Below are 26980 nucleotides of genomic sequence, written 5' to 3'. Positions count from 1 at the left end.
AATTTAGATTGCATGTAAACAGCGATTTGTAAAAGTTGCCAAACACTTTGACTGGAGCATGAAAGACATGCATTTGCATCAATAGAAATTACAGCTTTGATTGCATTTTGAGGGATAAACTTCTTTAGTTTTGACTTGTTTGGAGCCTTTAAAAGATGTGACTTTAATATCTCTATTTATAGCTCTATCCGTTTTACAATTAATGCAAACAATTTTACGTACAAAAGAAAAGCATCTCTGGGTCTCTTGGTATATGTTGCCTTTTGCACCCTAGCAGGTAAATGTCATCATTTACACACATTTGCGTCTTCCGCTTTCTGTCATTCGGCAAACTGCTTATACTTCCTGGTACTCATTAACATTACTATTATCTTCCAAATAATAGAGCTCTTAAACAGATAATAGTAATAAACAGATAATTTGACTGCCATTTCTTTAAATGTTAATTTAAGGTCTAAAGGGATTATCACACATTTAAATACAGCTTGTATTATTTTACTTAGATACAACTATGCTTTTGGTAGGTTACAATTTAACATGAAATCATACTTTACTGGTTATAGTTTGGCATTTAGGTTTGCCAATCTTCCCCAGAATAGATTTAAGTTTGGTAATTCACTTTTGAAGGTCAACTATACACTTTTCAGTTCTGCTTTCCATTTAGCAATGTTTTTTAAGGGAAATGTGGTTTATCCCAAAGAATGTAATAGCTAAAAATGTTTTAATATGCAGGTGTTTCCTGGTAAAACATGAAAAAATGCAGAGGCAGTCCAAAACAATCAGGGTCAGCAGTGCTTAAATAACAGAGAGGATGGCATAAATAGGATTACCAATCCTCTAAAAAACATATCAACCTTGTGTTTCAAACATTTCAAAACTTGAAAGGACTATTATTAAAAGTCAAAAAGAACCCATTTTACCTGGAACTCATCCTTCAGGTGGGACGAGTTGGTCTGGGAGTCGATGCGGATCAGCTCATAATATGCTGCTTTGAACTCACAGACTGGTATTGCTGTCTCTCCACATAAACAAGCTTCCAGGATGGCATCATGGATAAATATGTACTGCTCCTGTATTTGTTTAAACCAAAAACAGTTACGAAATTCAAAACAGCAAGATTTTATTAATACTGCAGACTCAAACACTCAGGTATAACACCAAAAAGCTGAAATGAAGGTGAAAGTGAGGATGAAGACCCTTGAATTGACAGTGAAGATGGATGAAAAATGGATGGATAGATGAGATGAAATGAAATTATGAGGTGGTGTATCTTGCCTTATGATTAGTTTCTATGTATACTTATATTTTAAACTGTGTTGCACTCTTCAAAAAATATAAATGTTAAACAGAAATAGGCTTATACTAAAAAAAGTGTATTTGATGTGTGGATTAAAGGAAAATCTTTATTCCAGGCATCTTTTGTGACACTTTTTCCCAGTTATCATACGTTTAAACAAAAATTCTGTTTGAACAGTGATGACGTGACACATGAATTATGTTAGATAACTATCTACAGCTTAGACATCTACCATGCTGATGGCTAAGTCTGAAGGTGATAGTTTTCCTTTGTCTTATCTAACAAGGCGGATGCAGATGGAGGATGGGTAATGCAGTCACCTCAGTCTGTACCATGTTGATCCTCCTGGAGCGGAGAGCTTTTACACAGTTGTAGATGTCGACGACTCCTTCTCTCTCTGCCATGTCCAACATGATGTCAATCACAATGAAGCAGCCTGTGCGTCCTGCTCCAGCACTGCAGACGGATTCATAAAAAGATACATATTTTAAGTTTCCAAACCAATAATCATCTATATCTCTATGATCCTTTGTCAAATGACCCTGGAATTTTATTCTTTACTTGCTAATCTCATAACAGTTAAGCATGAATGTCTATTTTGCTCAAATGAAGTCCTGCAAATAAAATATGCTTATGATAGATTATTTGGAGAGATCTGTTGTTGCCCCTATCAAAAGAGTTTTATATGAGTACCAACAATATATCCCATCAGTAATCTGAGAATCTGAATGTGGGATTTTTTTTCTCAAGATGCAGTAAAACTGAATTACAGATATTTCAAAAAATCTACCTTATCAGACTATTTTACTTCAATAATATTTGCATTTATTTAACAAACTTTACCACAGTTGCCACTAATTGTACCATGAATAACATTTTTAGGATGCAATATCTAAGTGGATATTCATACCTGCAGTGAACAACTATTGGCCCAGCGGACGGAGGGTTGGACATTTTGACTCGACGGATGAAAGAAAGTAGTCCAGTGGCGTGATATGGAACGCCATGGTCAGGCCAGCCAGTGAAGTGGAATTGCTTGACCTCTCGCACCTCATTGAAACCACGCTAAATGAAATCAAATGGTTTTGTCAGTATATAGTTCACAGAACAGACAGGAAACAGAAAAGTATTTACCTTGCAAACAAAATTTCCAGTAATTCTTTTATAAAACGTGTTGCTCTCATTGTTTGAGTAATCCTGCATTGGCCCTCATAAGCATTCTTGTTCTTTCACATTTTAACATAACTGTATATGCAACACAGCAACAATTAAAAACTGTAATGAGGTAATTAAAACATAACTCACCCTCTCCAGTGTAAATGTGCGGACCACATATTCAGCCAGAGGTTCCACTTCAACAAAAGTCACCTTAAAGTCCCCGTAGACCTCAGCATCATCTGGCCAGTACTTATAACACTTTACCTGGAAAATTCAAATGGCAAGATTATATTAAGACAAAAAATACTATTGTAGTCACAGATACATTATTTGGATTAGATCAGAAAAAAAACTTCCCACGGAATAGATTTCAATTCAGAATTGAAAAATTAGCTTAAGATGGATTTTTATTTTAGTTTTAACTATCGACACAGCTGAAAAAACAAACCTAGGGAACAACTTACCCTTCCAACTTCAACCAGATTGGTTACCATGACAATGCAAGCTGACTGTTCCTGCCACACCATCCTCCAGAAATCATAGACCGTCTCATGAACAGGACCTACGCCCAGATACGACAGGATAAAATAAAAAATTAGCTTTATTGTTCAAAAATAGTAAGAAATAAAAGTATTAGCCTTATAAATAAAATAAATACGATATGTATGCTAAAGATTTAATCTATCTTACCTTGAGTAGCTATGTAGTGGCTTGGTCTTTGATACCCCTGAAAACACAACATCAGTGTCAGAATCAAAAATGTGGATTATTCTCCACCAGGCTAGAATAGTAAAAAGAGACATTTTTAACTTCTTGTGAAGACTTCTGATTGGTTTTAATTCTTAACCGTGCATCATTTTGAGTATTTTTATTTCTTTCTTAACGTCCTCTTTGTATTATTTATTTCACTTCTCATTCACTTTTTGAAAACTTGCAACATTACTACGTTGTTACGATCAAATTTAGTTTTTAATGCAACCCTGAGACCAAAGAAAAGTATCAGCCAAGACATCAAAAACTTATGCACAAAGTTCTAGCATAAAATAAGCTCTGAAGAATAATGAAAGGGCAAAGTGAAGTGAAATCTTTCATGCAGCAGAGGCTCCAGTGACTCGAGGATGTGCATCGTCACTCGATGCACATCAGGACAGGTGTATGCATGAAATGTAGCTGGATTGGTGTGGAAAAATTGAGGGGCGTGAATGAAGTAATCTACAGTGATACTTACATCCCTGTACAGCCAAATCTACAGCCCAAGCCACAGGCAGAAAGAACAAGTAGAGGAAGGAAAGAAAGAAAGAAAGCACAACAATGTCAGTGAGTGTCAATCAGAAGAAAAAAAAGAGAAGCTGCACTGACATAATGGAAGACTGACCATAAACATGCAAAATAATGGTCAAACTGTGCAAAGTAGACTAAATAGAAAAGACACTGCAACAGCTTTAGTTAGATTGGAAATTCTGTCAAGTGTCCTTTCTATTCAAACTATAATGTTTTAAGTGAGCAATAGCATGCAGCGAAATGGTGTTAAATTATAAAGCATGCTGTAAACATTATGAAAGCATGACATGAGAACATGCACATGTGTAAAGGCAAGAGCTGAAGAAAGGAGCTAAGAGATGAAAATAATTAAATCTATATTAATCATGCTACCAAGCAACAGGGAAATGGATCAGCGGATGAATCAAACTAAACTGGATAACGATGATGCAAGTTCATCTGTAAATACTTGGAGTATAATGATACTGAAAGAGGTTTTCATGTTTTGATGAGGTATGAATAATTAAGCATCTGTTAGCTAGTAGCATTTTGTTAGTTTTGGAAAGGTCAAAGATTTAAAATTGAAAACATAAAACCTGGATTTTTCCAATTTATTAAGCAGTAATATCAATATTTACGTCTTAAGCTCACAAAAGACTCTTTTGAAAAGTCTGGGCATGAGAAAATTATTAAATGTAATTCAATGATCAGTTTATACCAGATTCTTTTAAAACCAGCAATGGTACAACACCTCTCAACATTTAGACCAATATGGTGTAGACAGGTGTTAACATTCATCTGTGGACCAGTGGGTTCAACATCCAAACAATGTTAAACAGATTTTTGCATTGTATGTAGGTAAGAAAATATAGAAATAATTCAGATATAGAAATTGTGTTTTGATGGATGAACTAATCTTTAAATAAGACAGAAGAACAAACATCTTTAAAACATACGAGAACTGCATGTGCGGGGTGATTTATGCTGGATGCATAAAATGCTTTGATGGATGACTGAGAGACGCAATAAAGGTATATAGGCCTGACATACGAGCGAGGGGGTGTGGTTTCGTTGGTTTCGTTGGGAGCCAATAGTAGCATTCGATGTGTTTCCACTTACATCGATGTAGTTGGCGTTGATGTAGTCGGAGGATGGGTCGTCCTCTATGGGCTGAAGAATAACCCTTGAATGATCATCTAGAGAGAGAAAATAAAAGAAAAAACATTTAAGTAAATTCTTAAAATTTAAGTCTTGCAACAATAAAAGATTACAAAATAAAAAGAGTAGATTAGATTTGTGTTTTTTGCTATTTCTGTTCAAAAGTTTGCAAATGATGTAGAAATGTGGTCATTATGGGCTTTTCTAACTCAAGTGTAGAAAAACAAAAACATTCTTGTTTTTCTCAACGGTGCAAACTTTCATTCTTACAAATTTGTAGTTTGAATTCACAAAAAGCAAGAATATTGGATGCTTACAAGCTATAATGTTCCCATAACGATTTTTGGTGCGATTCTGCTCTTTCTTTGCCACATCCCAGGTGGCTGACTGGCCCTCAAAGAAGCTCTGTGTCACAAACAGCAAAAAGGCAAAAGTTATGCTTTAAATCCTTAAATACAATCAATTGGATAAAAATACAGCATATTAAACAATACAGGGAATCCTTCATGTTCTTCATAAATGTAACAGTGATTTTTAATAAAAACACGGCATTCTTTGCAGGTCTTGGACTGAGTAGTTGACACATTACTTCATATTCTTCCTTGAAGCCGTAGCTGTCTGATGTTTTCATGAGGTTGATGTGCTGCAGAAGGTCAGCCACTCTAATGGCAGGGTGCAGCTGTCCTGTCTGATAAGGAGACTCTGTCCCTTCACAGTGATAGCGAGGAACATCCAGCAGCCGGCTGTTCTCTGCTGCAGAGGCACTGTGGTTTTCATCTGCAAGAGGAGAGAAAGCATCAAGAAATGTCAGAGAAAGTTAGGATTTAATTAATCAAATATATAGCCTTTACAACTTCCACAATATTATTCCTAGGTGTATTGTTTTGTTTTTCATTTTTGAGGTACAATCAGTTGTTTTAAGGTGTCCATGTAATATAATAAAGTAAAATAACAAAGAAAAACAGTGATCTCTCAAAAGAAATCAACAGAATTAAGGATTAAAATGGAAAACCTTCAAGAGGGCTTTTTTGATGTAACTAACCCAACAAGCAATTTGTTAAAACTAAACAAGAAACAAGGCATGGCTTTTTTCGTTTTCTTATCTACTCACCTGTGATTGGAACTATATGTAAATGCAGCATAGAAGAAAAAAGAGCAACAGAGTTTATTCAGAATTTCCTAATCATTTAGATCAAATGTAAAACTATTTACAAGAATCTCTTAGATAGTTGCACAATGGATGATATAGAAAAATATACATGATTAAAAATGAAAAACAGAACATGCAAAATTAACCTGGGTCACTAATGATTACATGAACAGGAAGAAAACGACAAATAAAAATTTCTGGAACGCCACTACAGTGCCACCCAGTGGAAATGGGCTGTTTTATGGTCACCTCTCAACTTCACTGACAGTAAATCAATTTTTAAAGGTTAGTTTATTTACAGAACCAGTCTGATCTGGCTTTTAAAAGAATAAGAGTTATAATAAATGCATTTATCATCACTGAAAATTACATTTTCTAAATAGCTGACGTATGTGGGTATAATATATATTTGTCTATATTTTTTAAAATTCAGTTGCACATTGTGGTTTTTTGGTAAAATGTTCTGGCTGGAACAAAAAATAAGGAGTTAAAATTTAGGGTATAATGGCTTTACATGCTTTCTAATAATTTAGCAAGATGTTGCAGCACATCTGACTGACTCACATCTGTTTATAAACTGACACTGTTTATTTCATCCAACTGATGCTTTTCTCTGCTCTGAGGACATGTTGGCTCATTACTGACTTTTAAAGGTTTATTTAGCTCTTGTCAGGCCACTTTGCAGTAAACTTGACCTGACAGTGTGTCTTAATTCACTACTTCCTGCAACTTCATTCTCTGCTGTGAAGTGATTGGCTAAGACAGATTGAAACTGTGGCCTTCACTCCACATTAGAGGCGATGGACCAGTTAATTAACAGTTTGGTGGCACTGTGGTTGTACAAGCCTTAAGGTTATGTTAGAACTGCAAATCAAGTGGCAGTGTCAACTCTACACTAACACGCGTGTTGTAGTGCATCACCAAAGAAGCAGCAACACCCAAATTGGCAGAAACTTGAGTGCCTTTAGAATTTAAAGATTTCAGACAGGCCACTGGCGACAGAATGTGAGCTACAAGTATGGAAACCGCTCATAACTCTAAATTCGCAGAGAGGAAAAGTTCCAGACAAAGACGCAGAGATGTCACTGATTTAATCTTCTGTAATTTCTTTTACTGCAGTGTGATGAATTTCTGCTCTTTCTTGCATAAAAACTGGTCTTTTATGTAGAATTAAAAAGATTTCCAAGCAAGATAGCTGGTAATTACTATGAATAGTAATAACTCTCGGCGGGGAAAAGAAACCACGGTTGGAGCTAAAAGTGACTGAAAATGAACACTGAATGATGTGTTGTGTGTGTGCATAAAATTAACTTCACAGCTCATTTTTTCTTTGATATGTCATAGTACTGTAACTTTGACAACAATGTTGTGTATATGGCTGTTACAGATGGAAAAATGGTACAATAATGATAAAAGAATTTAAATATGTCCAACAGTTAATTAATGCTGCACAAAGACAGGAAGGGGAACAAGCACGAAGGGGAGATGAAATGGCTGTGGATTTTAAAAGGGTAAACGTTGGTGATAACTGGGACACATTCCCATTAAGTCCAGAAGTCTCACCTAACACTGCAGTGGGAACCAGAGGATCGTTGGGCACTGAGGAAGGAAACAAGGTGTAAGAGTAATTTAAAATGTCTGATTTTTAATCAGTCTGGGAAGAAGTTTCTTTTTGATTTTGAGTCAAGCGCTGCTTAGTTACAGTAGATGACTGAAAAAAGTTACTGAGACCTCGCATACAATTGGAAAAAAAAAACTATTTTAGTATTTGATTTTATTTTTAATTAACTTATTCATAATAATCTCAAATAATTGTGCACTGCTCACGCATTCTCAGCACACAAACTGATCTATGGAGCACAAACAATAAAATCCAACATAAATTTTTTGTCTGTATCATGTTGAATCCGTGTATCATTCGTTTTACAACTAAAACCAACAATGAAAATACAAAACAACAAAGCTGAATTAGATTAAATGAATTAAATCTGATTAAATATAATTTGTTTTTGTTTTTTTAAGCTTTTACGGCACTAGTGGCCTGATTTTTTTCTGACAGTAGGCTGACAGGAAAGGGGGTATGAGAGAGGGGGAGAGACAAGCGGCAAAGGACCACAGGTCGGATTCAAACCTGAGGCTGTGTCGAGGACTAAGGCCTCCGTACATGGGTCTTGCGCACAAACAAATGCGCCACCTGCACACCCCTAAATATAATATTAACAATAAATGAACAGGTAATACATTCATCTGTATTTTATTTTGTTAGGGATCTTGTACCATCTCAGGCTGCTGGATGCTGGATGTGCAAGCCTTTATTAAATAAACTAAATGTAGCTGTTCTTGCACATGATCCAGCTACAATTCAATGCCAGTTTCAAATATAAAATCGGTTTTTAACATAAAAAAAAATGCATTTAAGAGTTTTATTTGGATGAATATGTATAAAACTTCAGTGCCCTTTAAAAAAGTTCAGCTAAGGTTCTTAGTTCCAGTTCGTAACAGCACTGCTATCCAACATGAACACATTATAAGATGCACCTGATTACAGCACAGTGAAACTTTTTTATTGGCTGAATTCTACTAGGCTACATGATGAAGCAAGAAAGTAAACATGGATCAATCAGCACATTCTCCGATATGGTGGATGCAGAACTTAGAGGAGGAGCTAAAGGAGATCCCGCAGCTGGTAGATGTTTGTGCTACATTTCAAGCATCTAGTACTGATTGTGAAAGATTTGTTCATATTCTAGGATTATGGATATTAGTCATGAAATACTTTAACTATTATATATACATGGAAACTCAGACAAAACACATAATTAAAGAGTTACAGGAATTTATGACCAAAATCACAAGCTTAGGTTCATTTTAAGTTTGGCCTCAGCATGCATATCTGATGTTGCCCACAGTGGTCCTCATAGTACTAAGGGGGATTGTATGTCTGCCAAAACACATTAAAAATTAGAGGGAACATTGCTCCTAATGAAACACTAGAAATCTTTTTCTTGGAGATGCTAATTATTACATGACAAACACATTTTATGTTACAGCAAGACTTGTACCTGCTAAGGTAGCCAAAATCACCAATAGCTGCTTTCATTACCATGGTATTAATGTGCTTGCCTTGCCTTTCTTTTGCCTGAACCAAAAAAAAATCAATGTAGTTTTGTCAAACACAATATGAGAGACACAACAGTCTCTATTATGCAACAGGGGTTTACTTAAAACTTCTACAGCGCTACTGGCTGATTGCCTCCATTCCAAGTGCCTTGTTAGAATAGAAAATCCCTTTATTGTCCCACAATGGGGAAATTCTGGTGGTGCAACTATTCATGCAATAGGAGCATGAACCAAGTACTTAGTCTACATAAAGTTTAGTGCACATACAAACTTTTCAGCTTGCTGTAATTTCTGTATGGGATTCTTTAGAATTATTCTTACTGTTATTATCTTTAACTCTAAATTCTGGGTTTACATCAGATGTTTAGAAATCAACACTCTGATGCATTTCATCTATATAAAATTGGATTTCAGATTCTGAATAAAATCATTCTAAGAAATAATATAGGGTTGTAATTTATTAAGCTGTATATTCTTAAGATGCATTTTCTATTTTAGTAGTAGTTTTCTGTTTTGGGGAAGGAAAAATTAGCTAGATGAAGAGCTAGATAAATGAAACCCATAATTGTCCCATGGAGATGTGGTGTGAGATTAAAAACCTACATCTGTTGTTGTAGTTGTGGGAGTCCATGAATGTCACAGCCATTGGGTCCTCTCCATGCAGAGTGCTCTGATCAGCATAGCTGCGGTCCATTGCATTCACCATGTGTGTCATTTCCTGCCTTGCTGTTCCGATGGCATCCTTTCGTTTTTTAGCCAGCTTCCTGTTTGAAGCACAAAATAACACACTGTCAAACATTGCAAACAACTACAGAGCTGTAATGTTTCTGCAGACCCAAAACTTGGAAAGGATGTTATAGCTTTAACTTTATAAAATTATTATTATTATTCTCAAAATTTTATAAGGGGCTGCTTGCTGGCTGTTAATCCAAGATGCAGAGTCCAGAGCCAATGCTGAAGGGAAATAAGCAGAGAAGTGGGGTGCAGAAGATAGGCAAGAAATAAGAGGAGAGTACAAGCAAGGACAGTAGGAGTCATATAAAAGGCCCAGAAATAGGAGCACTGGGAAAGAGCCTCTTATGCAAACCAGGAAAAATCCCCATTATCCAAAAAGCCCTGTTATTAAAACCTATTATCAAATTGGGTGTTAATAGGCTCCCTAATTTAAAAATCAACATGATAAATAAGTTAATGGAAGTTAATGATATCCACATGATCTGCTTTCTTTGAATGACTGAAGTACAAACCAAGACAAAAAAATAAACAACCTTCAACAGAGCGTTAGAAATCAATGAAATAGAATGACATCTGTAGTTTAATATATAATAATACAAAGATATGTACCACTATGTTGTTATAAGATTTCAGTATTAGAAATTCTGACATTTCTTCTTATATATATAATTGTTCCAGTTTTTAGTCTCAAATTTGTCTATAGCCTTTTGTTTGTTTTTAACGTAAGACAACAACAAAAGACTCCAGCAGGACATAAACGATAGCTTAGAACTAAAACACTAAGGCACCACTGAAAAAAAGGGTATGACTATCATAAGAGACTAGGGGTGGGTATTGGCAAAGAAGTCACGATTCGATTCGAATCACGATTCACATGCCACGATGCGATTCTATCACGATGCATCACGATACTTGAAATATTGCGATGCATTGTGATATTTTCACTGAACACTGTAAGAAAAAGATACAGCCCTTACCAGTGGCTGACTGGCTGGGTGTGATCTGGATAGTGTCTTCAATTGATACATAACTGAAAGCAACTGAATTCATACATAGCTGTATTTATTGAAATTACTTTTGGAGGTGTTGCAATGAAAACAAATACTGGACAGAAATATTACTATTACTGGCATGGACACACCAACAAAAAGATCTTAGGATTCATCAAACTTAAAATAACAAAATGAGGATAATCAGTCCGGACATGCTTATGACACAAAGCAGCAGGCGTCAACACATCCGCAGCGACATCTGCTGGACTGGAAGTTGTATTCCACTTGGTTTGATTGATGTGCGCCAACCATTAATGTATTTTATTTGTTCATTTTTTTTTTTTTTTATAATCGATTCTTGCCTTCAAGAATCGATTCAGTAGATCACAAAAATTAGAATCACGATTCATCGATTTGACGATTATTTTGCACACCCTTATAAGAGACTTCATGTTGAGCATGTCAGAGCATGCAGGACCCTTATGTTTTTTACGAGCCATGCATGCATCAGTCAAAACAACAGTTGAGCAAATGAACAAACGTCATATGTTCAAGAAAAGTTCCTTGTCTTACAGCAAAATGGTAAGATGTTAACTTCAAATCAGGTGGTTTATGAAAAAAAACAATTAACAATTATCGAAACGTGTCATAATTCCTTTTTAAAGTATTTTTTAAACATAAAAGGAATAATAATTTTAGGCAATCTTCTATAGTGCAGATAGAGTACAGTAGTAATACAAAAATTGGATGTGTTATTAATTTTCTGCAATTAAATTGCGATCTTTTAAGCTTTCAGCCATTATCAAATTTTGCAGCCTAGCACTGAAAGCAGTGGTTCTCCTCCAACCAGGTTGTTACTAAAATCTGATTTAAATAAAAAAGATTGATCAGGGCCTCATTCAGAGAATGAAAAATTGTGTTTATTAAAAAAAAAAAGATAAGGAGGTACCAAATTAAAGTGTAGCCCATATATTATGTGTTTTGTTGGATAAAGAGTCTGTTAAGGGTTTTGAATTAAGGCTGTTGTTCTTCAGTGAAAACAAAAATCTCCATTTGTGACTGTTGTCCAACTGATGCAATAAACTCCCTTCCCCAGTAAAAACCCCAACAAAAAGCATGCCAGCGGTACATATTTTACCTCTGGACCAAATGCACCAAGTCCCCCTCTAAGATCACAAGCAGACACTTGGAAACTCAGCAGATGTTTGAATTATAATAATATCCAGAGGCGACTGTTTGTATCACTAATAAACTCATACGGACACTTGCATACAAGAAGGAAGCGGTGGTTATATTTTACTGTGTAAACAAACAAACTTGATTATGTGTTTTCAGTAAACAGTTGATCAGTTTAGATTTCTATATTTCATATTGCCTAGATTATAAAATAAAATATAATTTCAAGTCAATTTTCTTTATCAAGTATTACATTTACACACCGTTTGTAATTAACCATGTATATACCAGTATAAAAAACTTGAAAGATTTATAGTTATTCATGGAAATAATAATAATGATGTTACTGTATTTGTTGTGATTACACAGGTTGAAACTGTCTTTGTTCTCTTGTTATATTGCCATCTGCTTTAAAGTTTTTTTTTCACAAATGAATGATTCTGGATCCATTTGGGTCACAGCAGGTGATCAACAATGAAAAGCAAAGAGCAAAGAACCCACAACAAAGAAACAGAGCCATAAGAGCCACTGATACAGTCCCAATGTCCCATAGAGGAAGCTAGTTTGAAAAAATCCAGTGGCAAGAGGCACGAGGAGAGGTTCTATCGAGATACCTGTGACTTGATGGTCTGATGGATGATCACATGACTACATGCACACAAAGAGCTACCAGTCACAAGTGCAGCATTCTTTTTTCAATTAACACTCTGAGGCCGGTGTGTTCCCGGTTTATCGCTGACTTTAAGCCTGCTTAGGAGCAACTTTGGAGCATGTAGAGGATACCAGGGCCAAGGTCAATTCTCTATCATTAAAGTCCATTTTATACATTCTTTCTTACCAAATAATTCAACATTCAGATGATTATATTTCCATTTTTAAATCAACATTCTCTAAAAAAAAAAAAAAAAAAAAAAAAATCAAAAAAAAAAAGCTGAAATCTGAAATGACTGGCATGAAAGCGAACTGACCCCCACCCTGGCAAGGCGTCAATGAGGATGGCTTTGGCTGGTTGGTAACGTGTTTTATCTTGAAAAAAGTATACTGCATCTTTAAAAATAACAACTAGCCACTAAAACAAGCCACCCAGCAAGATAGGAGCAGCTGGGTGAGCTGGTTGTTTATTGGTTGTTTACTTACAGGTAATAAGAGTATGAATAGTAGGTCCTCCTGGGGTTGAGCCAATCAGAAAGCAAAAAAACAAAACAAATGAGACACAAGGGAATATGCAAATTAGGACAATTCTGTCCTGTCTCAACCAGTGACAACAGAAGCACAAAAAAACACCCTTCCACTTCTAAAACCCAATATTCATGCATTGGAGAGACCTTACAGCTAAGCCACATTAAAACATAAACTAAAACTAAAACGAACGTAAACTAGAGTTCAGTGCTATAACAAGCTATAAGACCCAAAAAGCAGCCAGAACAGGAAACTATCAATATCAACCTATCAACATGCAACCTTTTCAATTTTCTATAAAAAAAATAGAAATTTAAAAACAAACATGCAATTTTCTGAGCTGTTCTAAAATAACTGGACTTTATAACCTTAATAAAATATTTATTCTTCATCAGCCAATGACCTTTTAATTTCAATTCCTATAAATGTTTGGTCAATGTTGATGCAAACCTATCCAATCACTAACACCAGGCAGCTCGTTTCCTGTAAAACAAGCATGATGTCACTGCAATGTCATCATGTCCCACTATTTTAAAGATGCAGTATTGCTCAGCGTTGTAGTAGAGGTTTTATGACAATCAAGATTGATCTCCCCAGAAACGGCCCCAGTGCAAAAAGGTCCCAGGGCAAATAAGGACTGCTTACACTTTGTAAACAGAGCGGATTATTCTTTACTGTCACAGATCACTGCTTATTGTTAGACACAGCCCCATGGTCTTATCAGTCAGAACAAAATATATGTAAGTTAATACAAGCTTAATGTTAAAACAGGCAAATGACTGCATATCTTAACTGCATGTTTTATAAGATGGACACAAAATTACATATTTGGTCACAAATATTATCGATACTCAACAGAAACTCCCCCAAAGTTTCCTGCATTTAAAATATGCCCATTTATAGTAAAGACGATAAACAGTGTCTTTATGAAGTAACATACTCCAAACTTAAACCTGTGCTATGTTTTTAAGCTCAACACCACAAGTGCTGATTTGACATTACATTTTCAAACTGAAGCTGCTGCATGACAGCTGGCTCACATAAATTCATTAAGCAAATTAGAATAAAAATAAGAGGGCTTGGGTTGCAAGAGGAAAGTTCTCTAATGATGAGAGTTCATTATGCTCCATGTTTCAGTGTCTAATTGTTTCTGATTTCCTGAGTGAGATCATGATTAGCAATAATTGAGAGGAGCTATTCCTGGATGCTCTGTAAAGACTCCTGAAAAGTGTTACAGTGGGGATGACAGAGAGAACACTGCAAAGGTTCTTCTCAATGAATATGGCAAATATATACAGCAGCTTTTCAAATGCGTTGTATTGAACATGGAAAAAGGCAGGATTTTGATGAAAAGATCAGTGGCTTTTTTTTTCTTCGCGTAAACATTTGCACATGTATTCTAATAAAAAAAAAAAGGCAGATGAGCAAGGCAAAGTATTGTAAACCAGAGAGCTACTTATCAAACAAATTCAACAACGAAATTTTTGGCCTGCAAAACAGAGTTCAGCAGCATGTTGCTTTTTAAAGTAACTCCTTCCTCTCTCAATAATAGGTTTTGAGGATATCTTTGGGTAATTTTTTATGTTTTTACTCTATTGATGGATGGTATTTTAAGGTACATGCCTGTCTTACTGGAAGCGGATGTTCAAAAACAAACCATAATTGTTTTTGGTATTTTTGGTCATCAACAGGTCTTATATAAATTCAGTTTGTTTTTATTCAGTGAGAAAAAAAATGGATGCAAATGAAATCTGTTCTAGTTTAAAATCAGTATGACAGTCACATGATTAAAATCTGATTATCTAAATGAAGAAGCTCTAAGTGAAAATACCAGCTCTCCTGTACCTGTGTCCAGCCACCACATGGTGGAGCTCTGCACTCAATTTATAAAATTCAAGCTTGATTGCTCGACCAGGAACAAGATAATATCAGTTAAGAAATGACAACAAGTAAAAAAAATGCTGATATTCTGTTTTCTTTTGAAACCTACTTTTTAAGATTTCAGGTTTTTCCTTACATCAGTCTGTAAGGCCAAGCTCTACTTCTTTATGCACAACTGGCCGGAGCTTCACTGACTCAAACTCTGCAAGAAGCTATTGAATTTAGAATGGCAGCTATGAGAATTTGTTCAGCTTTACTTTTATTTTTCCTTTTTCAATAAATATCTTCAGCTAATCTTATCTTTATTACAAATCCTTTATGTCATTAGCTTTGTGTTTAATTTGACTAGAAATCTGCAAGAGGCAATTTATATATTACATTTGAAAAACTACTCGTTTTCACATAAACTTTGAAAAACAAATCTCTAACCTTTGTTTGCCTTTAAAGAACCATCAGAAATAAAAGCTGTTTCTGGGGGGAGATCAATAGTTGTGATGAATGGATGAGAGATGGTGCCACTACAACATTTATTGGAACAACAATCAACAAGAGAAGGGACTCTGCTGAACAACTGTGTCTGTGTGTTCTTGCATTTGCATGTGTGCTGCTGTGCTCTTTCAGTAGTGGTGGTTAATGTTTACCATACCCAGGGAAAAAGAATTCATCAGATCCGCTTTCATGGATGAAACAAGAGGCGCCACAACTCACCTTTTCTTGACCAGCAGGATGGCCACCAGCACCAGCAGAATGAAGACAAGAACACCAGCACTTATTCCAGCTATTTTCACCACTCGGTCTGTCTGTTTGGCAGGGTCCGGGATGACTTCAGGTTCCTCTGTCGCATCTAGTAAAAGTTACATTTTCGTCAGTTGCTGAAATAAATAAATATATACGAAAATGGCAGAAATTATCATGAGCCTTAGCTTATATATCAAATTTTAAAGATAAAGAATCAAACTTCCATCGAAAGATAAATAAAATATATAAAATCTGGAACGTGTAAAAACAAAAACAAAAAATACATCCATCCTCTGTATACCTATCTATGTTTTATGCTCTGGCTGTGGGCTGGTTAAAAAATGAAGAACGAATCCTGACACTATTTTTAACTATTTACACATCCAGTCTTCTCATGCTGTCAAAGGACGTCATCCCACAATCCTATGAATAATCTTTGTTTTTCTTAGGTTTATCTTTACAAAAACCCAAAATCGGGAAAGCAGGGAAAATGAATCAACAGATTCAGTATTTAAATATAGGAGGTATTGATCATACCTAGGCTCAGATCAGGCAAAACTGAGCTTTAATGAATCCATTGTAGAGAAATATCAGATATGTTTAAATAATAGTCTAAATTGTCATTCCTGGAGTAAACATATAACACATATTATTTTATTCAAGGTAAAGATATTTAATTATTCCGATCAAAAAAATGTATTTGAGGAGAAAAACAGCCTTAATTTAAAAATACATTCTTTTCAAATGAAATGTGGGAAATAAATGTTCCCTTGGAAACTGGTGAATAAATCGGTGGAGTAGTCATAATCTTAAAACGTACATTTGAAGTGTGTCGAAGATAAAAGCTTTGCATTCAAAATAGGTATAATGTAAAGAAATAAATGGAGGTCATTGAACTATTAATACAATCTCACAATGCAAATGTAAAGTTTACCATTTCTTTTTAAATTTTAGGCAGACACACATTTAAGATGGACTGTGGCTTACAGGAAAACTGGCCTTTGGTGTGACGAATCCTAATATAAAATGCCATGAAATGAGAAGTACAACAAAAAAGGCCTAGAGCCAGTCTTTGACTTTTAAAGTTAAATGAAAAGTGCATTGTTTTGAATATTTAAAAGCGAACATTTCTACATTAAAAAAGCATATGTTCAAGTATTTGTTTTAACAAAAATATTCTGTTTAATGCATATGTGTGTTACATATTCTTCAATGTCTTTCCTGTGATTTAGAGAATTGCATTGTTTGGTAAAATATCTAATGACAGGCCACTCAGAGTTGACTCTTGGCAAAGACACCCAAAAACACAGATTATAATTACAGAAAATTGCATAGTTTAACTTTTTTTTGCACAGCATTTAGGTAAAGTCACATAAACACACAGCTGTAGAGGTTTAGTTTTTATCTGCCCCACACCCTCTTCTGGAACTTGATAAACTAAGCATTTGCATGTAAACCCATGATCCCTGCTATCATTTTTGTGTTCAATGTCATATTTTTTCAGCAGAATAATCTTAAAAAACATGTATTAAAGGCATACATAGATATAAATAATATAGAGCATAGAAGGATATGGACAATAAACAGCTTAATCTACTTTGTGTTTTATGCATTCCTTTTGTGTGTATCTTATTGTACCCATGGCATTTGGTTTTCATTAGTTAACACTTTGGAAATATAATTTGAATAAAATATTAAATTGAACTTTATTGATCTCACAATGGAGAAATTAACTTTCTGCATTTAACCCATCCACTTGGGGAGCAGTGGGCTGCCATTATGTGGTGCATGTGGAGCAGTCTGGGGTTAAAGGAGAAGTTCGGTTTTTTACACTTTAAGCCCATTTTCTGTAGTGTCCAGGATGAAATCGAATGATCGACACCAAAAGTTTGACAATTGCTCCTGTCTCTGCTTTTTGGCTCATGCAGAATCCCCCCCTGGCTGCTTTAGAATGGCTAGCATAGAGCATGTCCGATAATGTCCTTAAAACAACCTTAAACGTTCTTTTTTTAAAATATGCTACTCACCGTGTCGTCAGCGCTGTTCAATGACGTTCCAAAAAAAGTTTCGTAAAGAAAAAACGTTCCTGTAGTGTTTTATTTAGCATTTTGTAAATCCCATTGAGTTCTGTAGGAATAGTCAATATTCCGCTGCCACCGGAAACGGAAATGGGGCCTGTTTACACAGTTGTAGTCTTTTCGCTTCACTCTGTGTACTCCGACGTCGAGGTGCTAACGTCTCTGTTAAACACTTTAAAAAACTCTGAAAATGGAATACGAAAGGTGGATTCTTGATTCTCGACGTCGGAGTACACAGAGTGAAGCGAAAAGACTACAACTGTGTAAACAGGCCCCATTTCCGTTTCCGGTGGCAGGGGAATATTGACTATTCCAACAGAACTCAATGGGTTTTACAAAATGCTAAATAAAACACTACAGGAACGTTTTTTCTTCACGAAACTTTTTTTGGAACGTCATTGAACAGCGCTGACGACACGGTGAGTAGCATATTTTAAAAAAAGAACGTTTAAGGTTGTTTTAAGGACATTATCGGACATGCTCTATGCTAGCCATTCTAAAGCAGCCAGGGGTTGATTCTAAATTAGCCAAAAAGCAGAGACAGGAGCAATTGTCAAACTTTTGGTGTCGATCATTCAATTTCATCCTGGACACTACAGAAAATGGGCTTAAAGTGTAAAAAACCGAACTTCTCCTTTAACTGTCTTGCTCAGAGACCAAGGCTGCAGGCTGTGGGGATCGAAATCAGCTACTTGCAACCTTCTCAGAGCACAAATTCACTGCTCTAAGCACTAGTTCAACACTAATTTAATAGGAACTATAAAATATTTGAGCACCAATGTCATAGAAACACTCAAATCAAACTCAGTTCTGTCCTTGATGACTTTAGAGAATTGACGTAACTCCCTGACTTTTATTGTATCGAACATAATTCATCAATGAAGTTTCAGACAGAGTGCACAAGGCTAAACATGGTTCATGAGGGACACAAAGTGAAGCTTAATTCTAAGCTCATGCGCTCCACTTTATCATTTTATTTTTGTACAACCAGAATTCTGTTCATTGCCATATAAGAACATTATTATGCATTATAGTAATCCAAATAATCCAAGGCAAAAACATATGTGAAAAAAAACAAAACAATAATCTACTTTGAAGGATAAATGCCAACAAGATAGAAATAATCCCAATCCTGCTTCATCTGCTAGATACATGTAACATTATCATTAGGTACATGTTGGTTGTAAAACATGTCATTATGTAACATTACAGGTTAATAAAGCACCTTTTTCCATATTGTTTGTAAAGTTTCAATCACAATGTTTATCATCTCCCGTAAGGTTAGTACATCTAAAAGCATAGTTCACTTAGTCTAAATGATAGTTTCAAAGAAATCACACTAATTCAGTGAAACTCATACCTATAAAGTAGAGGTTTCCCTTATAATCCTTCGTAATTATTGTGTGTACTGGGATGAAGTGTAATTCAATTTGGTTTCAATTTATTTATACATTGTCACTTTACATCATGTGATCTCCGGGGACGTTACAGAAAGAATTCAATCTGATGATACAGTCAGATAGGTGAAACGTTTTCTATCTAAGGGAAATCATCTGACAGCATCAAGTCATTGACTTTGCAGGACATGCTTCTTCTAGATGAACTTATGGTGACAGCAGATATTCGCTTGCATTTTTGCTTAAACATTTCGAAAATCGGTTAGACTCCTCTGATCTCATCACTCCAAATATTCATCCTGCTGAAGTGAGTGAATAATCATTGTTGCAGTAACTGGGTCTACATAATGTGTGATGATATTGAAATATATATCTGGTCAGACATTTATATCCACATTGGTTTTGCAGAGATGGTGCCTATGTGCGGTGCATTTTGCATTCCAAAGATGTAATGCTTTCAGTACTGCATTTAAGCTTGCCAAATAAAGGCTACGGTGCTGTAGGTTAGCAAAAGAACACAAAATGTACGCTACAGCAGAGGTGGGAACATGTCATTGTTTTGCAAGTCTAAAGTAGGTGTCAAGTCTTTATGTTCAAGTCAAGTCCCAATAAAAGACTGTCAAGTCAGAGTAAAGCCTCAAGTCAACACAGGTAAGTGTTAAGTCAAATCCCCAGTCAGAGACTTAATTACAGTTCTTTTGAGTTTCTTTTTAACAAAGTTGAATTATATGTTGAATGTAAACAGTTCATCATATTTTCTCTAACTCTCAATCCAAGTATTGTGACTTCTCTTTGATAGTGTCATACTTGGCTTTAAGCCACGTGACTGTATATCACAGCAATGCAAACTGAAACATATCAGTTTAGCAAGGCTATTAACAAAAAACAGACAATATCATCTGTTGTTATTGATACTAACAAAGAAAGATAAAACATTTTTTAAATGTCCAAATGATTCCACGTGGAAAACACAATTTATGATAGAAGAAGACAATATACTGCAAATTATTGTCTGCTGCTACTTCCATTCCATGGCATTTTCTATACAGTATAGATATAATCTAAACTGCAATATTAGTTTTGTGAATACTAGAGATCTTAAATTGGTGTAATAAATTACCTAAAACCTGTTTGCTTAATTTCATGGCTTTTCTAAAATAATTTTTTAAGGAGGAATGTGCTTTTCTATTGCTAAACCAAGCAAAAAATTTGTAAAAAGATTAAGTTTAACATTTTTTCCTGTTGTTGGCTTAATGCAAATAGTTATCGCAATAAGCTGTTGTGGGTTTGTTCAATATTAGTCAAGTTACAAAATGGTTTTGTAATTTTTAACCCATCAAAATTCTGCATTGCATGAATACAAAAATAAAAAGTCCAATTTGTTCAAAGTTTGTTTTTATCCAAATATTGCTTGTCTTTAAGAATAACTTTACAGGTACATATCTAATCTAGCTGTCTTTTTTATTGACAAAATAAATTAGATGTCAATAAATTTCTTTCCACAACTTTGGCCAAGCCTCTGGGAGTCAAGTCAACAGAAACTAAATGAGACAGCATCCACATCTTGAAAGGCGTCACAGGCTGACCTCATAATGTCGACTTTTAATGTCTGTAAAAATGATCCAGGTCAGCACACACACACACACACACACACACACACACACACACACACACACACACACACACACACACACACACACACACACAGGCGCACACATCATAAGACAACTCCCTGAGGCAGCAATGACAATACACAATACCCCAGATGACCTAATAGAACCACCATCACTTAATCCTCCCTCTTGAATGCACGCCTCAGACACATGCAGAGATAAAGGAAGGGACATTCGTCCAACCTCTTTGCCCATTAATTTCTTCCTCTCTATTATTATCCACAATTTAAAACATCCTCTCCAAAGTCTTCCAGCTATCCTCAGACCTCCTCAGGCTAGAAGGACAGAATGCCAGTTTGTTTTAGCAGATTTTAGTCCCAGGGAGCACCTGTTATGCCAGCTATAGCCACAAGCAACACCCAGGAAAGTCCACCTTTCAACTTCATACAACACCTTAGAGACATCAGAGAGAAATAACCAAACCTTTGACACACATTTAAAGTTCCTGGTCACTATGATTGGACTTCCAAATATCTAGTTTTTATGTTATTTTATTTTTTTTTATTACATTTTGTAGTCACTGCATTTATTTATTTATTTGTCTTTTGAATTTAAAAGAAAAGCATCATTTATTGAATTAGTCATTATGGATGGTTAGTATAGCTGTCATACACCTAAACAATTAGCAGTAATGGCTAATTTCAACGGCTGACTGGGCTCAAAATAATCTTATCTGACTGGGTAGCTTTGAGAGCCGACCGCACTACAAGGTCAAACCAACTAAGTGCAAAAAACAAAACAGAAAGACAGCTAATGGGGGTAAGATAGTTAGGATTCATACTCACTACATAGCAGCTGTATGATAAAATATAAACATGCCTCAAAAACACTAGATTAAATCATCCTTTTTCATATTATCAGTCAGAAAAATAAGCTTTTATAAACTTTTATCAAAGGCAAATTCTATAGATTTCACCTTAAAAATAAGATAAATCTGGAATATGCTGGAAACCAAATATATTATTGGAGTGGCATTAATATTTAACAGCTGTGTATAAAACTATACAAAATAAAACCTTAATAAATAGCACATTTATCATTAAGTGATACCCAATGGTGTCTGTTTGTCAGTTTAATTGAAAACATAATATGTTTTTTTTCTCCCTATCATCTGACTCTAAAAAGCTGCATGTTAATCCATCAGACCCATTAATTTTTTTTTCAAAACAGCACATGTATGTGTGTGGGCTTTTTCAGGGATTATCCCTCCGCCATCTAAAACCTGACTGATAATCTATCAACATATGGCTGCTGGTAAAATCTGCTATTTGGAGAGTATGAGCATACAAATATTAAAATGACACACAAGCAGACATAATACGTCAACGTGGATGTGTTTTTCTATTGCTTTCAAATGCAATAATAATAAAAATAAATGTTGCTAAAGAAAACTACTACTAAAGACAGGCTCATAGAAACGACAGCTCATTTGCTTTTTATCCAGAGCGTACTGTATCAATACTAATAACTATATGCAAAGACACACACGGAAAATCATAAGACGTGCTGATATGGATCTTTGCACGCTTTAACGACATAAAAACCGCTAAATGTGAGCTAAAAACACGAGACTTGTTTTTTTTACACGATATTTGAGCAGTGAAAGTGTTCTTACGTTTAGCTGCCAGCCTCAAGCACTGTGTTTTAGTTTCCTGTAAAATAAAACAGAAAAAAATACATGAAGACGATATGTCAGCCCCATACAAAAGAGAGTCTAATGTTTACTATTATTGGATGTACTGTATTCATATTCTACGCTCCAAGCAATGATTTCAAGTCTTTGCTTACACACAACTTCTAAAGCTAAGCTTATTAGGGCATATCTCTGTCTCTGCAACTTGATACATATAATCATAGCAGCTAACAGGTGTGGAGCATAAGCTCACTGCTTAAATATTGTGCGTCAACCTTAACAAATTTGTATTTACCCTTTCAGTGCTGCTGACTGCTTGAAGGTAGATGTTGTAGTTCTTCCTTGGAGCCAATGGAGGATTCCAGAAACCCTTTATGGAAGGAGATAAATCGATTTATAGTATTTTTTCTTTTTTTATAAAATACCAGTCTTTAAATCCGAATGCATTAATTTTACACTTTTTTTTGAGAGTGCTATTGAAAGAATGTTAAATTATGTGCTATAAATGTCTTTTGTATCATGCTGTAAAACTACCACTAAATTCTCTCAATTGTAAACTAGTTTGTATTGTTAAGTGGCTTATGCTACAAAAAATTTTTAGCTAAGTTTGACTATCTTTAGTTAATGGATGGGAATAAATGGTTAAGTAATTTAATATTTTGCTAAAACAAACAGATGAAATTAAATGTTAATCGTGTTGGATATATAGCAGGATGGACAATGCAGCCTGGTCTCTATCCCCTGCCCCAATCCATTTCCTTGTTTTCTCAGATATTTAAAATTGGTACAGGTACGTTAAAGCAGAACCCAACCAGCTGCAATCAATTGCACAATCAGCATCAATACACAATAAAGGCAACCAAAGCCAGATCTTTAACTAAACCCTGCTGTAATGATCTGATGGTTAAGGCCAGGTGTTTGACCATTGATTGTGACAATTTTCATCTACCATCCATGCAGCCTGCTCTCTTCAACCCTCCTTTATTCTACTACTGGAAACCTACAAAAACATCCGTCAAGCTTGGTTTGCTCGCCATAATCAGAACTCGCTTTACACCCTTTGTTAAAAACTCTACTTAGCTCAGCATAGTGCCAGGCGTGACATCAGTTCCTGATCTTAACTGCTTCCTCAGTTAGCTCGAATTCTTCCTTGGTCAAAATGAAACTAAATAACCACTAAAACTGTCTGTCACTAGTCCTGTTTGAATGCATTTTAGTGACTGAGGATATAAAAACAGGGTTTTAGTTAAACTCATTTAACAATACAACTCAAAAAATAATTACATTGGAAAAATCATGCTGCAACTTCATTTCTTCTCCTTTATTATTTGACATGATAACTACATTTTTTTGACGCTTTTTATCAACATTCTTTAAAAATTCAATGGTTTTTATCTAACGTTGTTGAAAATTGACCTCATTCATTTTAAATTGAACAAAACTTGCCTGGTATGTCTTGTTGTCTCCAACAGTAAAGGGGAGAGGCTCTGGTAGGTTGCTGGGGGAAAGCTGGGCAGCATAATAATATGGAGAACCACCACTTGATGCACTGTGGTAGGAAACTGGAACCTGGGGATTATATGGATGCTTTGTCATGAAGTCTTAACGATACATGATAAACAGGATAGCAATTTTAAACATGGTAACTGTTTTTATTGTAAATTGTTAAGATTTGCAAAAAATAGCAACATGTCACAAAATAAATTATCTTCCTCAACAAAGTTAAACCAGTATATCTGAGGGACAAATTAAAATTTCTGGTATGTATTTCAACATAATCTATACTAGCATTTGATAAATGCATCTGGAGGATTAAATGTATGCAGAACAGTGTATCAGTTACCTCGTAACAATCAGAGGAAGCCTGTCGACGTGACCGCTGAGGGTTAACTTCCTCCACCACAATCTGGTATGCACTGGAGTCAAAGAACGAAAGAAAATAATAATTCAAGTTTTCTTCAATATGCAAATGTCAGAAACAAGAAATATGGCATTTATGAAAATTATACCTTATAGGTGCACCCTTAGCTTGTGCGGGTTTGAGCAGGACAGTGATCGTTGTTGCAGTTTCATTAAGAAATGCTTCTGACACATCATACTCATCTATTGTAGGGGCTATAAGAGAAAACAGTGAAGTCTCATGCTGCAATTACAGTGTATAAAATGTTTATGCTGTTTGTAATCTCTCTTGTACCTGAGATATTCGTGGTCACATTAAGTGTGGATGCAGGACCAAAACCTTTTGATGTTGATGCTCGTATAGTGAGGTGATATGTAACACCTGGGTGGAGCTGGGCAAATGTGTAATGGGTGGCATTTGAAGGTAATGACACCGTCACTCCCGGCCGCTGAAGAGGCACTGAAGGGTCAAACGAGCGTACGCCAATGTAGCTGATCTGAATAGATTCAGAGACACAAAAAACGGTTTTTAATATGAATTCTGTAATGTGTTTTACTAATTCAGCTCCTTCAACTGCTCCCAGAAATGATCCTACCTCATATTGGGTTATAACTCCATTGGGCTCAGTGGGTTCCTTCCAGCTAAGGCTTATTGTCTCTTCAGATGGAGTGGCTCTAAGTGACTGACTGGGAACATGACCTGGAACTGTTACACAAACACAGAGACACAATCTGTAAATGCTAATAAAACTAGCAGTAAAATCATGCTCTTCAAACGAGGAAGCTGGGACCAAACTAAAACACATAGAAAACGACATGCAGATGAGCATAATGGAGAAAAGTAAATTCCAACAATCATTTATTTCTTACCATCTTCATCGGTCTGAATGATAGTTTCATCACTCTCCTTCCTTCCCTCTGGATTGGTCAGGATCATCTTCAGGCTGACATTAGTGTAAGGGGGCAGGTTTCCCACCAGGTGACGTGGTGCTGAGAAGGAAAAACAAAGAAAAGTAATAATTACATTGTCAAACAACAGCCTATTTCTAGCTCATATAATTGTTACTTTCAGACCTTAAAGGTGCAGATTTAAATGCAGTGTTTTATTTGTGTGTCAGAGGCAAATACATGTTTACAGCAGGTACTTTAGGTCTCGAAAAGACCTAAAGTAGACCTTGAAATCACAAGGATTCTTGTGTTGCAGATGCCTCAAAAGAAATCATAAATGTAAACAACTTTTCAGCACAAAATAGAATACCATGAATAAAGAAAAGCAGCTCAGACTAATATTGTAAATTTCAGAAAACAGTGTGATACAGCATTGCACACTGCATATGTGCATAGCATTTAAACTGATTGAGAAATAAATCCTCAGATAAATTGGATATTAGAGTTCTGTCAGATTAATCAACATAAAGATCAATAGACTTCCAGGCTATTTAGAGAGAACATAAAAGCTTCATCTAATTACCCTGTTTTACAAATGCAGAATGACACCAGTATATATACATCATGTTTTCATTGAAATATTTGATAAACTAGGCTACTGGAACCTGCATTTCTTACCTTTAATCCGCACTGAAAACAAATGGCTGATAAAATCAGTGATTGTTAGGTAGATATTTTTATAGCTAGATTTCTCATTTTAAAAGAAGAAAAAACTGATACAGGAACATCGTTTTTTTTTTTTTGCTGTAGCATTACCTTTAGGATCCATATCCAAGCAGTCGGCTTTGCTGCGGTTGTTGGCAGTCATGTAATGGTAGCAAATGGTGACATTAAATGTGTGACAGCGAGTGATGTTGTAACCCAAGGACTCCCAGTCCACCGCAATCAAACGAGCTCTGGTCTCAGCAATCTTCAGCCTCTTGGGTGTACGCATTGGCTCTGCACAAAGGACGGGAAAAAGAAAGGTAAACCAAAAAAGCTTAAAAATAAAACAGCACATTGTGATATGAGAATACAGTAGATATATATCATTTAAGAAATATGGTCATGATCTAGGTATTGAGATGCGCCTTTAATTCTAAATGTCTAAAACAAAACTTTAAAACATCGGAGGTTTTATATTTCTATGCAAGATATTAGCGATTGATTTCTTTTGCCAAAAACAACCAGGAGTATAGAGCAAACATTTCCCAAAGGAGATGTAGTCACATTTTCACAAATACTCATCTCTCTTTGGTGCCATTTAAAAATTTCACAACTGCAATATCGTATGTGAGCCGTGTCTTTGGTTTCCATCCTTTATGTGGATTCAGACTATTATTGTCAATATAATCTACTTTCCTTCCTCACTGGCCAAGACTTTAATTACCTTAAATGGCTCATTTAACTGGATCAATAACCCCACCAATTCTAACCCACACACACACACATGCATGCACTTAGAGAAAGTAGCACAAATGCAAACGTCCAAACGTTCCCTGTCTGTTGACTTAACCCTCATGAATGCC

The 26980-nt window shown here is 35.5% G+C and overlaps 1 protein-coding gene across 17 annotated transcripts in view; it reads right to left on the bottom strand.

The window, feature by feature from the left end:
- ptprk (protein tyrosine phosphatase receptor type K) overlaps positions 1–26980 on the bottom strand; it is a 140873-nt gene that overhangs the window by 6663 nt on the left and 107230 nt on the right. For 3 of the 17 annotated variants that reach the window (XM_038267636.1, XM_038267640.1, XM_038267639.1), the window contains 24 exons: positions 26229–26411; positions 25395–25514; positions 25121–25230; positions 24820–25021; positions 24635–24740; positions 24469–24541; positions 24072–24194; positions 22921–22995; positions 22608–22644; positions 15815–15950; positions 13184–13213; positions 9747–9907; positions 7587–7622; positions 5985–5996; positions 5463–5650; positions 5191–5278; positions 4766–4911; positions 3684–3701; positions 3146–3182; positions 2920–3017; positions 2603–2719; positions 2208–2362; positions 1618–1753; positions 921–1070 (listed from right to left, as the gene is read on the bottom strand). In XM_038267636.1, the coding sequence (XP_038123564.1) occupies positions 921–1070; positions 1618–1753; positions 2208–2362; positions 2603–2719; positions 2920–3017; positions 3146–3182; positions 3684–3701; positions 4766–4911; positions 5191–5278; positions 5463–5650; positions 5985–5996; positions 7587–7622; positions 9747–9907; positions 13184–13213; positions 15815–15950; positions 22608–22644; positions 22921–22995; positions 24072–24194; positions 24469–24541; positions 24635–24740; positions 24820–25021; positions 25121–25230; positions 25395–25514; positions 26229–26411 (2537 nt within the window). The remainder of the gene's footprint in view (positions 1–920; positions 1071–1617; positions 1754–2207; positions 2363–2602; positions 2720–2919; positions 3018–3145; positions 3183–3683; positions 3702–4765; positions 4912–5190; positions 5279–5462; positions 5651–5984; positions 5997–7586; positions 7623–9746; positions 9908–13183; positions 13214–15814; positions 15951–22607; positions 22645–22920; positions 22996–24071; positions 24195–24468; positions 24542–24634; positions 24741–24819; positions 25022–25120; positions 25231–25394; positions 25515–26228; positions 26412–26980) is intronic. The other 14 variants (XM_038267643.1, XM_038267645.1, XM_038267644.1 and 11 more) reach the window with 12 other exon arrangements.

The sequence above is a fragment of the Cyprinodon tularosa genome, unplaced genomic scaffold, assembly GCF_016077235.1.
Source record: "Cyprinodon tularosa strain WSP-4 unplaced genomic scaffold, ASM1607723v1 ctg68, whole genome shotgun sequence".
Lineage (NCBI taxonomy): Eukaryota > Metazoa > Chordata > Actinopteri > Cyprinodontiformes > Cyprinodontidae > Cyprinodon > Cyprinodon tularosa.
Note: the sequence above shows the minus strand (reverse complement) of the source record. Positions and strands in the feature narration are given on the sequence as shown.